This window comes from Cervus elaphus, chromosome 33, assembly GCF_910594005.1.
Source record: "Cervus elaphus chromosome 33, mCerEla1.1, whole genome shotgun sequence".
NCBI lineage: Eukaryota > Metazoa > Chordata > Mammalia > Artiodactyla > Cervidae > Cervus > Cervus elaphus.
In genome coordinates this window covers 55,323,012-55,338,241 of record NC_057847.1, presented here as the reverse complement: position 1 = coordinate 55,338,241, position 15,230 = coordinate 55,323,012, and the positions used below count along the sequence as shown (strand labels likewise).

The following is a 15,230-nucleotide window of genomic DNA, read 5'->3' as shown; positions in this document are numbered from 1 at the left end:
TCTTACTTACGTCTGTCTGCTGTCTGCTAACAAGCATTCATATGCTTTGGATCATTAAAGTCACAACCTCCTAAGCCAATCTATTCCTCTCCACGGGTTTGCTGTAGATTGGAAAGAGAGATGCTATTTCTGTTTTGTTCTCTATTAGGTCTTCCATTCAGGGTTATTTCCAAGGTCTGAATATCATAGCTTACACCCTTGCCCTCATTGAGCATATAAATTGTGTTCCCATTAAGCTTGTTCTTTTTGCCTGATTTATTTTGTTTTCTGTTGTATGTGCCTTTTCAGTGCAAGGCAAGTGATTTGTGCTGGAGCTGCGACAGACAAAAAGTGCTGTAACTTAAGCTCTTTCCTGGTGCCATTGCTATCTGTGAGAGATCTGCCGTACTTACACCCTTGCTAAATTTCTTCTGACAGACTCCAGGTGGTCGGGATTTTCACAATCCAACCCATTTCTGTGTTAGAACTTGTCATTTGGGGCTCTGTGGATTCTTTCCTTTCATCTCACTGTTGGTAGCAGGTTGTGGGTGTTTATATATCTACCTGTAAAAGGCCATATGTGTCCACAGGTATTATCAGAGGTAGAGAAACATAAAGTTTCGCTTTCAGAGAAGGCACAGAAGACAGATACTGGAGAGAGAGAGAGAGAAAGGAAAAATTGTCACTTGTAGTATTATGCAGGCTGCCCATCTAAACCCATCATTGCCTGGCACCTACACACTCAGGGCAAGGATCCAGCCAACTTGTGAGCGGGCACTATGCCATTTGAGCAGATGGGCATGGAAGTCGGCAGCCAGTAGACCATGTATGTGCATCAGCGGTGGGTGTTGAGGGCACGATTCCCAGAGGAGAATGTCCTAACAGCTGTCTGGCCTGAGCCAACATACTTACGACCAAGGAAAAGTGCCATCCTTCAATCCTGCTGAGTTGGATTAACCTTCAGAACTAAATCTGCTTTTTCGGCAGCAGAAGGTGAGTTTGGGGGTCTATGAAAACCTCAAAGAATAACTGAAGAAAGGAAACTGGAAGGATACAGTTATTAGACATTCACTAAAGATGCCAAGGATATTCATATGCATGTTTTAAATATTTGACCCAAAGTCCATTAATTCTTGAAAGAACATCACAGTTATTAAAAGTTCTGCCTACCACAATGCTTTTACAAGTGATCTTTCCACACAGGCAGAGCATTTATATTGAGTTAGATAGTACATTCCCATCTTTGCACTAAGAAATAATGATGTACAGGAAAGGTGTCAAAGACTATAGAAATCTTACTGTGGGTAAATGTCTTTATCAAACTTTACATATCATAGCTCAAACTAGATATTTCATAGATTACAGTTTTTCAAAGAAGAGAATTTCTTCTTTAGTGATTGAACATATACCTGAAAAAAAAGTAAGAAGGTAACATCATAATTCAACTTAAGCTCTTCTGGGCAATGAAAGAGACTTATATTTGAGACTGTATATAAAGCCTGATTCTAATTTGTTGAGAATTTCCAGATAGTTACATTTCATGAAATTAGATATAGGTCGTTTCTGCCCAGCATGGCCAAATAGCGATTTGACAATGATTTGTTTCAGTTAGCTAAAAATTGGTAGGCCATTTTAATAATTTAGACTCTCAATAATTGTTTCCTATTTTCCTTTGTTTAGAGATGTTTGTGAGATAGTTCTCTTGGTATCATTTTATACTGTCTTGAATCTTTCTATTTAAACAATAAATTATGACTTGCAATTGTGGAGAAAATAGCAATTTGGCCCAAGTGTTCTATATACCCATCTATATTTTTTTAATCTGCTCTCTAAATCCTTTCCTTTTGTTTACACCAACAGAGGAAATATGTCTGTTATGGAGAGTAAAAGAGATGAATAAGTTATTTTACCAACTAACTTTCTATCTGGCTCTAAAGAATTATGTAATGATTTAGATCTAATACCATTAGACCTAATACCATTAGTAGTATTATGAGTGAAATAAGATGTCTTTGTGTCTATTTGGCCTTTATTTGCTCATTATATCAATTTGGAAATTGATGACTAAGTATATCTTTGTTGTTGTTCAGTCACTAAGTAGTGCCCAACTCTGTGTCCCTACAGACTGCAGTATGCTGGGCTCCTCTGTCCTCCACTATCTCCTGGAGTTTGCTCAAATTCATATCCATTGTGTTAGCTATCCAACCATCTCACCCGCATCTCTGCATCTCCTGCATCAGCAGGCAGGTTCTTTACCACTGTGCCACCAGAGAAGCCCTGGCTTAGTATAGATGAACCTATAAAGTAGAAAAAGAAAGTAAACTAAAAATTAAGATGGACATAAGAGCCCTTCATTGAAGAAAATATAGAAAATGTTATTACCCAGATAGCTCTGTGTTTCTTGTTTCTGATAGTTTTTGTCTTACAACCATATTTGAAGGTTAAAATTATGGAGTGTCCAAGTTCTATATGAATGCTACTTCTCAGTCTGAGAAAATTATTGGAGAGAAATATTCTATTGACGGTGAATGCTACATTGCTTCAGTCATGTCCAACTTTCTGTGACCATATGGATGTAGCCCTCCAGGCTCCTCTGTCCATGGGATTCTCCAGGGAAGGATGCTGGAGTGGGTTGCCATGCCCTCCTCCAGGGGATCTTCCCTACCCAGGGATTGAACCTGTATCTCTTACATCTCCCTTATTGGCAGGCAGGTTCTTTACCACTACTATTGGTAGTAGGCAAAAAGAAATAAGAAAACTAAAATAAATAGTATTTAACAATAAACAAGGAAATATATGTAATATATAGTTCATTTATAATTAAACAGGAAGGTAAAAGGCAGTTTGATTTTCTTCTTGGCAGTATACACGTTTGTGATTAAATAAAGGAGGGAAAATAAAAAGGAGTAAGAATCATTCCAGCAAACACTTACCTTTGGCTATCTGGGAGAAGAATATGTGACTGAAGCTGAGTTTCCCTCAACTAGATTTGTCCCAGGATTGACAGTTTAGTGAGAGCTTTAGGTGGCCCAGATGCTAACTAAAGAATATTCAAGAAACTAAAAAAAAAAAAAAAATGCTGATAAACTTTAATACATCTTGCAAATGTTTCTGAATCTCTCTTTCATTTTCTACAGGGGATAAAAGAGATGAGACTGTCAGATTTCTGACTGACAATCAGTTCAGTTCAGTCACTCAGTTGTGTCTGACTCTTTGCGATCCCATGGACTACAGCATGCCAGGCCTCCCTGTCCATCACCAACTTCCAAAGTTCACTCAAACTCATGTCCATTGAGTCAGTGATGTCATCCAACCATCTCATCCTCTGCTGTCCCCTTCTTCTCCCGCCTTCAATCTTTCCCAGTATCAGGGTCTTATCCAATGAATCAGTACTTTGCATCAGGTGGCCAAAGGATTGGAGTTTCAGCTTCAACATCAGTCCTTGCAATGAATATTCAGGACTGATTTCCTTTAGGATGGGCTGATATGATCTCCTTGCAGTCCAAGTTATTACTCTTAACAGTCTTCTCCAACACCACAGTTCAAAAGCATCAATTCTTTGGTGCTCAGCTTTCTTCATAGTCCAACTCTCACATCCATACATGACTACAGGAAAAACCATAGCCTTGACTAGATGAACCTTTGTTGGCAAAGTAATGTCTCTGCTTTTTAATATGTGGTCTAGGTTGGTCATAACTTTTCTTCTAAGGAGTAAACGTCTTCTAATTTCAGTGCTGCAATCACCATCTGCAGTGATATTGGAGCCCCAACAAAAAATAAACTGCCAGTGTTTCTACTTTTCCCCATCTATTTGCCATGATGTAATGGGACCAGATGCCATGATCTAGTTTTCTGCATGTTGAGCTTTAAGCCAACTTTGTCACTCTCCTCTTTCACTTTCATCAAGAGTCTATTTAGTTCTTCTTCACTTTCTGCCTTAAGGGTGGTATCATCTGCATATCTGAGGTTATTGATATTTCTCCCGGCAATCTTGATTCCAGCTTGTGCTTCTTCCAGCCCAGCGTTTCTCATGATGTACTCTGCATATAAGTTAAATAAGCAGGGTGACAATATACAGCCTTGACGTACTCCTTTTCCTCTTTGGAACCAGTCTGTTGTTTCATGTCCATTCTAACTGTTGCCTCCTGGTCTTATACAGGTTTCTCAAGAGGCAGGTCAGGTGGTCTGCTATTCCCATCTCTCAGAATTTTTCAGTTTGTGGTGATCCACACAGTCAAAGGCTTTGGCATAGTCAGTAAAGCAGAAATAGATGTTTTTCTGGAACTCTCTTGCTTTTTCGATGATCCAACGGATATTGGCAATTTGATCTCTGTTTCTCTGCCTTTTCTAAAACCAGCTTGAACATCTGAAATTCACGGTTCACGTATTGCTGAAGCCTGGCTTGGAGAATTTTGAGCATTACTTTACTAGCGTGTGAGATGAGTGTAATTGTGCAGTGGTTTGAGCATTCTTTGGGATTGCCTTTCTTAGGGATTGGAATGAAAACTGACCTTTTCCAGTCCTGTGGCCACTGCTGAGTTTTACAAATTTGCTGGCATATTGAGTGCAGCACTTTCACAGCATCATCTTTCAGGATTAGAAATAGCTCAACTGAAATTCCATCACATCCACTAGCTTTGTTTGTAGTGATGCTTCCTAAGGCCCACTTGACTTCACATTCCAGGATGTCTGGCTCTAGGTGGCTGACAATATACAACCAAAAAAGACCTACGGAAAAATAGAAAAAGAAAGGCATTTATGTATGCCACTATGGTAATTGAATGATATTGTGGGCAGATGGAAGAAGAGAACCAAATTGTCAAACACTATACCATAGTACATTAATAATGAGTAAAACAGAAGATTTGGTTTTTGTATAGTTTATGTTATTACCTCTCATGAGGACTATGAAGATACATTTAATAAGGGTAGAATAATTATGAGGCATGGATAAATTTTACATGTGCCTACAATAATTTGTAAAGTTAGAAGATTAAATGCATGATAAAGTAATGTTCTTATATCTTAACTGCCTTTTTTTTTCAAAAGCAATTACCTACCACATATACATGATTGAAAACATATAACCATCACTTGTGTTGACATTTATTGTCTCTAAACAATTAAGTTGCTATAAGTACAGGAAATACTGACTACCTTTCCACATAAACCTACACACACACACACACACACACACACACACACACACACACACACACACACACACACACACACACACACACACACACACAGCGTCACTAACTTTCCTTAGTTTCTGATTATAGTAGCTTTAAGAAAGAGATTTTGGTGAAACATATGAAGATTTTTAACGTAAAACTTGGGATATACCAAAAAAAAAAAAAAGAAGAAAAACTTTTGAGAAACTGTGAAGATAGAAACTAAACTTAACCACAAATTTATTTCTGTTTTTCATCCAAGTATCCAGGGAGGTTGCTAATGGGAGGTATGCCTCAGAAAATGTACATGTCTGTGAAAATGTTGGAACAAACTAATGCTTTTATTCTAGCGATTTTATTTCAATTCTAAGCCACAAGCTATAAACTTTCATCAAAAATGGTAATCTATTTAAAATCAGAGCTATGTGGAATGTTTCATGTTTATGTATAACTTTCATAGTAGACCCTCCTACACAAGGAAAATAATATGCTCAAATTCTGTTATTTTTATAGTTTGTGTAATAGATCAAGTACTAGTCCCACCTATCAGCTTCATATTTTTAAAATAGATTTTAGAAAAAGGAATGGAAGAACAAAATGAAAACACTGAAAAAGTGACTTTTTAATTCCTCTTTCTGGAGGAAAAGATATCTGAAAAAAATTATAATGCATATTCTAATAAGAATGAAAAGAAATTTAAAGGAAAATATACATTGCACATCTTGAATACTTTATTTTTCCACTTTGCATTACACAATGAGAAAGTGGAGTACCTGGGGAGGATATAGGAGTGGAAGTAGAGAGAGTGGTGGGTGGTGATAAAGAAGGAAAAACTCATAGACTTGAGCTAAAAGAATTTCAGTGATATATTAACTTAATATTGAGTTCAAAAAAATCCAAGTCAAAAGATATTTGTTTTTCAATTTTTTTTCCAATGGTAGCCCCAAATCATTTCTATTTACTGGAAAAATAAATCAATAGGAAGATGGCATCACTGAAAAAAGATGAGGTCTGACTTTTTTTCCTTCTCAAAAGAAGAGTTGCCATCTACTCAACTACTCTTTATTATGAAAGCTTAGCTTATTATGATGCAGAATACCATGATAGAAAAAACAGTTTATGACATAACCATGTCACCTCAAAAGAAACTGTTAAGTAACATTCTTTAATAAATAGGCCAGAGAAATTTTAAGGTGGAAATTTTAAGGTTTCTTTCTGCTTAAAAGCTAGAAGTGAATTGAGAAGTAGCAATTCATAAAATTCTCAAATGGGAATTGTAAAATCATATTGAAACAAATATGTCATAATTTAAGAGTATAAGAACTAGCCAAAAAAATCAGGGTAGAAAACAAATATGTGGTGGGTATACATACATGTTCATTTATGTTTAAAAGGAAGATCTGTATATGATTTAAGATATTTGGAAACAGAAAAGAAAGCAGACACACATTAAAAAATCATATTTTCAGACTTCCTCAGAAAAAATACTTCTGTAATTCACAGATAAAATAGTGTATCAAAAATTTTGTATCAAGCGACTGCTAATATTTTGACTGTTATTTAAGTTTAACAAATTCAATGATGAGCAATTCCTGCAAAAATGAAAAGGACCTAAGATTAAACAATGGAGCCCAACCTTGCCAGCATTCTGAAACTTATCCAAAAGCAATTTTCAAAACAAGATATAGGGTTTTTTGTTGTCAGGTACTTTTAAAAGCTCTGATATTCTGGGGGGAAAGTTAGGATTGTCCAAAATAAAGTATGTGTTTTATTTGCAACACAAGAGATTTTTTTGTAATGTCAACAAGCAAGTACATTTTAAGCACTCACTATTAGAAATTACTGGCATATGAGTATACTAAACATGAAATGTTTGCTGGGTAAAATGAATGGCTCATAAAAACATCTGTGGAAAAGAGTAAAAATTATATATATATGGCCTCCCCAGTGACTCAGCAGTAAAGAATTCGACTGCAATGCAGGAGATGCAGGTTCGATCCCTGAATTGGGAATATTCCCTGGAGATGGGCATGGTGACCCGCTCCAGTTTTCTTGCCTGGAGAATCCAATGAACAGTGGAGCCTGTTATGCTACAGTCTGTAGAGTCACAAAGAGTCGGGAATGCTAAAGCAACTGAGCATGCACAGACACGTGTATGTGTGTGAATCTGAATCACTTTGCTGTACCGCAGAAAAGCAGAAAAACACAACACGGTAAACAAACTACATTGCACTACAAAAAGTCTAATGTCTTAAGTGGTAATGTTTCTTAAGAGATCATCCCATAAAAATTTGCAAAATTATCAGATACTATTATATTAATAAGTTATTAATAAATAATTCTGTAAACTGTAAGATTTTCTGTTGTTTATGCTATGACTTAGGAGAATCCTTTTTTTTCCCCTTCAAACTTACCTCATGAGATTGTGGTTGACCTCAAATTTTCTTTACAATTATTATTTCAATTAAGTATGTCACAGAAAGACAGTTCTTTTGAAACAGTCTAAGTTTTTCAGATATCCATACAAGACAACTGAGCAATTTTGGATCAAGAATTTCCTAAATCATAAGTCTCAGTCAGCATAATCTGATTTGGCATAATAGCATATTTCTGTACCTAATGCTTAACTGAGAAAGACATTAAAGCAAAAGACAGGTGATGAAAGTTTTCTTTTCTTCCATATCCTTGTAACTTGGTTGAATATGATTGATTAGCTAGCTTATTGATTTAGGAATGATCAGCAATATTACTTCCCCCAGAGGAATATTAAGATGATTCATAACAGATTCAAAATCTGATTTCTAGCTTCCTGCGTAAACGTGTACAAATTTATAGGTTTAGCTCTCCTCAAATTTCTACCTTACGAATATCCACTTATGCACACAGGGGATCTCTGTAGTTCCCCAAGAATTTAGTGACTGTTTTTATACATAAACATTTATATTGCTGGAAAAATAATAAAGTACAATAACTAAGGGCTTAAGTACACATTTCACTAGCTGTGGATTTTCAAAGTTCCCGAAAAGGTCTGTGTTTATCTTTTTTAAATATATGTCACTGATCTCTTAATTTCTGGGTGATAATTATTTTAGTATATTCAAAAACACTTTGAACAGTGCCTAGCAAATAATAGGTACTTAATAAATATTGGCAGGTAGTATTGTATCATATCTTAAGTTGAATTCTTGTTTATACCATGGAACCAAAGGTTTCCCTCAAAGGTGGTATGTGCTTAGTAACTGGTCATTTCTGATCCAATTTCTTTCTATTAAAATTTGTTTCCCAAGCTTCAGTCATTCACTTATTGTGTTTGTGGGTTTTTTTTTTCCCCCACATTTCATTTACTTAAATAAGAAAACTCCTTCTATCCCAGAATTCTCCCACCATTGTAAGTTGAGTATAAGACATGAATATTAAATTCCCAGTATAATGAGTAATAATTAAAAGTAGTAAATTGTAAACACATAGTCACTTAAATAAATTCCTAGTTCTTTAAGAGGCTTAAGTCTCAAATATATCTATCTATATCTATATCTATCTATCTATCTAATCTATATACATATACATACATCCTCCTGTTGAAAAGCTGAAATATCAATGAATAACAGATACAAAGTTTTGGTTCTAGGATTTCTCCCATTAACTGCTATTCTGTTCGCAGTTTTCTTATGCAGAAGATCTTTCATTTCAACACTAACTAATCATCAATTATGGTTTTCTTACTTAGGGTAATGCTAACAAATATAAAATTATCTAAAATATATCATGGCTCCACAAATTAAAAGTTTATTCCTCACTATTTAAAAGTTCAAAGGGCATTTTCTACCTGAACTTTCTGTTCTCACTACATCATCTTTTTTCTCAGTATAAAATTATTCCAAAATAAAGTTGACTAAATAAGACAAAGTGAGTTTTCCTGAACTATGCTTGGGTTTTCTTGACCTGGTGATTCAGCATTCTCCCATCTTGCATTTTCATTCTCCCATAAGGCCTCGGTTGGTGTTTATTCCCAGCTGGTATCCTAGGAAAGAGACCATGTGGGGGGAACTCTCACTGGTTAATAGCCTTGAAAGAGAAGTGGTTCTCATTGTTTCTACTCATTTGTTTTTGGTCTAAACTAGTCACATGACCACTCTCAACTGTAAGGCAAGCTGAGAAATGGTCTGGAAATGTGCCCTGGAAGGAGAGGACAGAATCTGGTGAGAGACTTCCAGATTCTTCCTCCCTCCCATATATCAATTTGCACCTGTCTTTCAACACTTAGGAATAAACTCATACACCTCCTCAAAGGAGACAACCAAAAGCCTCACCTAGTTACTGCCTTGAGCTGCAATTCCAGAATCTCTGGTGGTAACAGCTTTCTGCGTCAGCTCCAAATTTTCACCAGGGGATTAAGAACGTCAAACTATTTTCTCCATCATCTCTAACAGATAATGCTAGGGCAAGCAATTGATACCTGGAAATAAGCAAAAACCAAAAATCCTCTAATTTATAAGGGCAAGAATGGCAAATAACCAACAGTCCCTGGATGCAAGTGATGATGAGCCCTCCTGGTCAGGTCCTGTGAGACCTGTCCAGGCAGTAGAGACAGTCTCTGGCTCTTCTTCCTAGGAGAATTTCCCATATCCGTTGTTCTCCAGGGTTTTTGGCTGTGCTTTCTGAGTCTCTTCCTTCTCCATTATCCTTCATGGACCATATCTGAAGTGGCCATGGAAGAGAATGGCCTCCTTGAAGGCTGTAGTGCCTTCATAATTGTTTTTGTGGAGCAAATATGGAATTCAGGGATTGAATAGAATCACAGGGTCTTTATATCAGGCTTTTGGTTTCTTTGGGAATACAATTCCCTCAAAATCTTACCAGACCATCTTATTTGCCTCCTGCGAAACCTGTATCCAGGTCAAGGAACAACAGTTAGAATCAGACATGGAACAGAAGACTGTTTCCAAATTGGGAAAGGAGTATGTCAAGGCTGTATATCGTCACCCTGCTTATTTAACTTATATGCAGAGGGCATCATGCAAATTTCCAGGGTGGATGAAGCACAAGCTGGAATAAAGATTGCCAGGAGAAATATCAATAACTTCAGATATGCAGCTGACACCACCCTTATGGCAGAAAGCAAAGAGGAACTAAAGAACCTCTTGATGAAGGTGAAAGAGGAGAGTGAAAAAGCCGGCTTAAAGCTCAACATTCAGAAAACTAAGATCATGGCATCTAGTCCCATTACTTCATGGCAAATGGATGGGGAAACAATGGAAACAGTGACAGACTTTATTTTCTTGGGCTCCAAAATCACTACCTGTGGTGACTGCAGCCATGAAATGAAAAGATGCTTGCTCCTGGGAAGAAAGCTATGACCAACCTAAACAACATATTAAAAAGCAAAAACATTACTTTGCTGAAAAAAGTCTGTATAGTCAAAGCTATGTTCTTTCCAATAGTCATGTAAGGATGTGAGAGTTGGACCATAAAGAAGGCGGAGCATCGAATTAATGCTTTTGAACTATGGTGTTGGAGAAGACTCTTGAGAATCCCTTGGACTGCAAAGAGATCAAACCAGTCAATCCTAAAGGAAATCAATCATGAATATTCATGGAAGGACTGATGCTGAAGCTGAAGCTCCAATACTTTAGTCACCTGTTGTGAGGAGCTGACTTATTAGAAAAGACACTGATGCTGGGAAAGATTGAATGCAGGACAAGAAGGGGCCGACAGAGGACGAGGTGGTTGGATGGCATCACTGATTCAATGGACATGAGTTTGAGCAAGTTCCAGGAGATGGTGAAGGACAGGGAATCCTGACATTCTGCAGTCCATGGGGTTGCAGAGTTGGACATGACTAAGTGACTGAACAACACCACCACCACAATCTTAGCTGGCATTGAATTGATCTTTTCAGTCTGTTTCATGTGCTGGTAAACAGAGCCAAAATCATCCAAAATTATTTTCTAGACATAGTGCTTAATTTAAAGATTCCTTACACTCATATCTCTCTCTCTTTCTCTCTCAGTCTGTGTCTCTTTCTTTCTCTTCCTACTGATTTGTCCCACCACCTTCTCTTCTTTATGCAAAGTACTGGAAAATCCCTTTATAATGAAATCATACTATTAATGAGAGCTTTTATTTAAATTTTAAAATATGATTTTTAATTATAAATTCCTTCCTTTTTTTTAAACTATAGAATCTGTCTATGATGCTTCTTCAGGAGAAAAGGCATTTAAAGCAAATTTGTTCTGAAAGCACTTACTGTGTGTTTTGTATATTTATATATATGTGGAAAACATAGACATTAATAGCACACTAACTCTGAAGAAGCTAAGTTTATAAACACACAGCATAAATACAAAAGTTTCAATATTAAATATTTTGTCCCAGTTACTACTACTGCTTTGCAGATCACTCTGAAACACAGAGATGTAAAACAATGATTTTTTTTAATGCTGATAGACTCTGATCAAAAATTCAGATAAAGCACAATAGGAGTAGATATTGCAGTGTTTGATATGTCTACTGAGAAGACCTGAAAGCTTTGGGGATTCAATGCCTAGAAGAAGAAATCATGAAGGTATTTTTATGTTCACATGGTCAGTGACTGATACTGGCTGTCTGCTGGAAACTCACCTAGTCTGTCAGCTAGAAAACTGGTCTCTCTCAATGGGCCAATTTGGGCTTCCTCTCAACATGGTGCCTTTTTTTTTTTTTTTCTTTTTAACAAAAAATAGCAAATGTATTATTCAATGTCCAGTACCACACCACAGCACCACCTAGAGACCTCACCTTCCCTCCTTACCTGTCCCCAAGGGTACACCCGAAATGGAAAAAATAAAAGTAAACCCAGGTCTCAGCTCCTTCTCTGGAAGAAGGGGCGTTGGCCTTGGGAGCCCCTTTCTGCAGGTCCCAGCTGGCAGGAGAGCAGGTCCTTCCTATGCCCAGAGAGCTGGGCTCCAGCCTTCAATAACAGAAAGAACATTCAAACAGGAGCAGAGCCCTGTTTCTGCAGAGGAAGATGATTTGGAAGGGTTCCAGAACAGGTGGGGAGTGAGTGGTATTTTTATACTCTAATATTTGGAGTCATATATGTCCCTTCTGCCATGTATTCTGGTTAAAGCATGTATAAAAGTCCACCCAAGTTCAAAATGAAACAGCATACAGCCCACCATTTGATAGGAAGGCTATCAAGGTCAAAGGGTAAGGAGACCACACGGAATATGAGATATCGTTGCAGCCAGCCATCTTTGAGTACACCTTTTATCCAAATTAGTTAATGTCCCAAACATTTACTTCCCTTTTAAATTTACTTTATTCACCTTTTTGAGTGAATGTGAATATGGTGATTTTCCTGTGCACAGTTACAAAATTATGCTCTTTAAAGTTTTTTAATATAAATTATATAATTGTATCAAATGTTACTCTTTTTTCAGATATCCCGGCACAGAAGAAATCATTCACAGCATGTCTTGAAAGATGTCATTCCTCCATTGGAACAATTGGTAAGCATTTCACTTCAGTACTGTATTATTTGTCTACTGTCAACAAAATAAATTACCTCAGAACTCAGCAACTTAGAACAGCATATACCTCAGGTTTCTGTGGGTCAGAAATCTGGGCATAACCAAAAGTTTTCACCCAAAATTTAAGCTAAAATTGTGGTAACATCTGAAGGCTTAAATGGGGAAGAATCTGTTTTCAAGCTCAAGTACATGGCTGTTGGCACGATTTAGTTCCTTTGAGGCTTTTGGCCAGAGGTTTCTCTTCCTTGCCACTTGCGTATTTGCTTTCTTCTTCAAAGCATGCTGGCTGAGAACGCAAGAGAGTCTGTTGTGTGTGCTCAGTCACTTCAGTCATGTCTGACTCTTTGTGACCCCCATGGGCAATAGCCTACCAGGCTCTTCTGTCCATGAGATTTTCCCAGCAAGAATATTAGAGTGGGTTCCCATGCTCTCCTCCAGGAGATTTTCCAGACGCAGAGACTGAACCCAAGTCTCCTGCATTGCAGGCAGATTCTTTACCAGTTGAGCCTCAGGGAAACACCAGAGAGTCTGTTAGAAAGGTGAAAAATAGAACCTTTTGCAACCTAATCATAGAAGTGATATCCCATCAGTTTTGCTACATTCTCTTGGTTACTAAATTCAGTCTATACTTAAGGAGGCGGGATTATGTGATGAGTGTGAGTAAGAGGTGGTATCGGTGGTTTAGTTGCTAGGTTGTGTCCCATTCTTTGTGACCCTATGGACTGTAGACCACCAGGCTACTCTGTCTATGGGATTTCCCAGGCAAGGATACTGGAGTGGGTTGACATTTCCTTTTCCAGTGAAGTAAAGGTTATCAGGCACCTACTGCAAATTTTGACATTTTTAAGGAAAAATTAATCCCTTATCTTTAGATTCTAAGAGTGAGAGCAAGTTTTTTTTTTAATCTTCTTGTTGTTTATTGTTGTATCCTAATGACAATTAAGAGTTACCTGAAACATCCTACAAAACATAAAAGAATGAAGTAGATATAGAGATAAATTACTTACAGATGTCTTAGAGATATCTTAAAAACAAATAAACACAAACTTTGTGATATGTAACTTTCTTTTTATTAATGATCTCCTTTTTGAAAAATGTCATGCCTCCTTTCTCCTTGCTTATCCTTCTTGTATTTCATATTAGTCAACAGGACTTCCAGTCCTCAAAATGATTTTTTTCTTGGCTCAGTTCTATGATTTTCTTCGCTTGGCATGTTTTAGGTCACTTATGTCCACTCTAGCTAATTGCTTTGTTATTCTCTTTTACTTCAGAGTAAAAAATTCTCTAAAATATTGTCTACTTTTAATGTCTCTAATTTCTCCCCTCCTTTTACTTCTTGCAGCAACTCCATTTAGGCATTTATCTCAACCACTCACCTCTTAACGAGGTCGTCTGTTACTTTCATGTTACTAAAGTTGGTACCAGCATGGGCACATGTTGGTAAAGTTTTGGTTTTTTCCTTAGATTATCTTATCTCAGAATTTAACCCAATTAATAACTTTTTTAGAAACATTTTCCTCACATGACTACCAGGAAACTGCTGTCTTACGGATATCCAAATAATTAAGTGGTCACTGACTTTCCATCTCCTTTGCTGGTTCTCATTCATCTTGGAGATCAACTCTTTTCTTTCTGTCTACATTTATTCACTAAGGAATCTCATTTCAGTATTGTTGTTTCATATACTGTGCTACACTAACCACTTCTAATATTCATTCTTCAGGATAGACCATTGCCCTAAACTACAATACTGTACATTGTGCATTTTCATTTATATGTCTATATCTCAAATTTAACATCCAAAAGTAATTCTGATTTCCCTCCAAACCTGCTCCTCCCAGTCTTCTCCATTTCACAGGATATAACTCCATTCTTCTAGGTCCTACAGTCAAAACTGTTAGTCATCTTTGACTTTTGTTTATTTCATTACATAAACTAAAACACCAAAGAACCCCATTTTCTCTGTTTTTAAAATCCATCTAGAATCATTCACTTTCCCCCACCTTCATGCTATGTCGTTCATGTCCTAGTTTATTACATGTGTATGACACAACTGAGCAACTGAACTGAACTGAACTGATCTGATGCTTTAGTTGCTTGGTTATGTCTGACTCTTTGAGACCCCATGGACTGTAAGCCCACCAGGCTCCTCTATCCATGGAATTCTCCAGGCAAGAATACTGGAGTGGGTTGCCATTTCCTTCTCCAAGGGATCTTCCCAACCCAGGGATCGAACCTCAGCCTCCTGCATTGCTGGCACATTCTTTACTGCCTGAGCTACCAGGGAAGACTTTGGGCCCTGGTGGCTCAGACGGTAAAGTTTATTATAATACCTTCCTAATGGATGTATCTACTTTCACTCTTGCTTTCTATTTTTTTTTTTTTAATTTTTGATATAACAGCCAGTGTGAGATTGTTAAAATGTAAGTTAGTTCATGTCACGCTTTGGCTCAAATACCTCTCTGATTTCCAGTGTCTCCAGGGTAAAACCTGAAAGACATGAAGTTACTTACCAGACTCTACAGGACCCAGCCATGTCTGTGCTTCACCTTTTCCTCTCTTC

General features: G+C 37.1%; 1 protein-coding gene across 2 annotated transcripts in view; it reads left to right on the top strand.

The window, feature by feature from the left end:
• Positions 1–15,230, top strand: part of ARHGAP15 (Rho GTPase activating protein 15) — a 677,227-nt gene that overhangs the window by 76,989 nt on the left and 585,008 nt on the right. For both annotated transcript variants that reach the window (XM_043894414.1, XM_043894415.1), the window contains one exon: positions 12,578–12,646. In XM_043894414.1, coding sequence (XP_043750349.1) covers positions 12,578–12,646 — 69 coding nt within the window. The remainder of the gene's footprint in view (positions 1–12,577; positions 12,647–15,230) is intronic.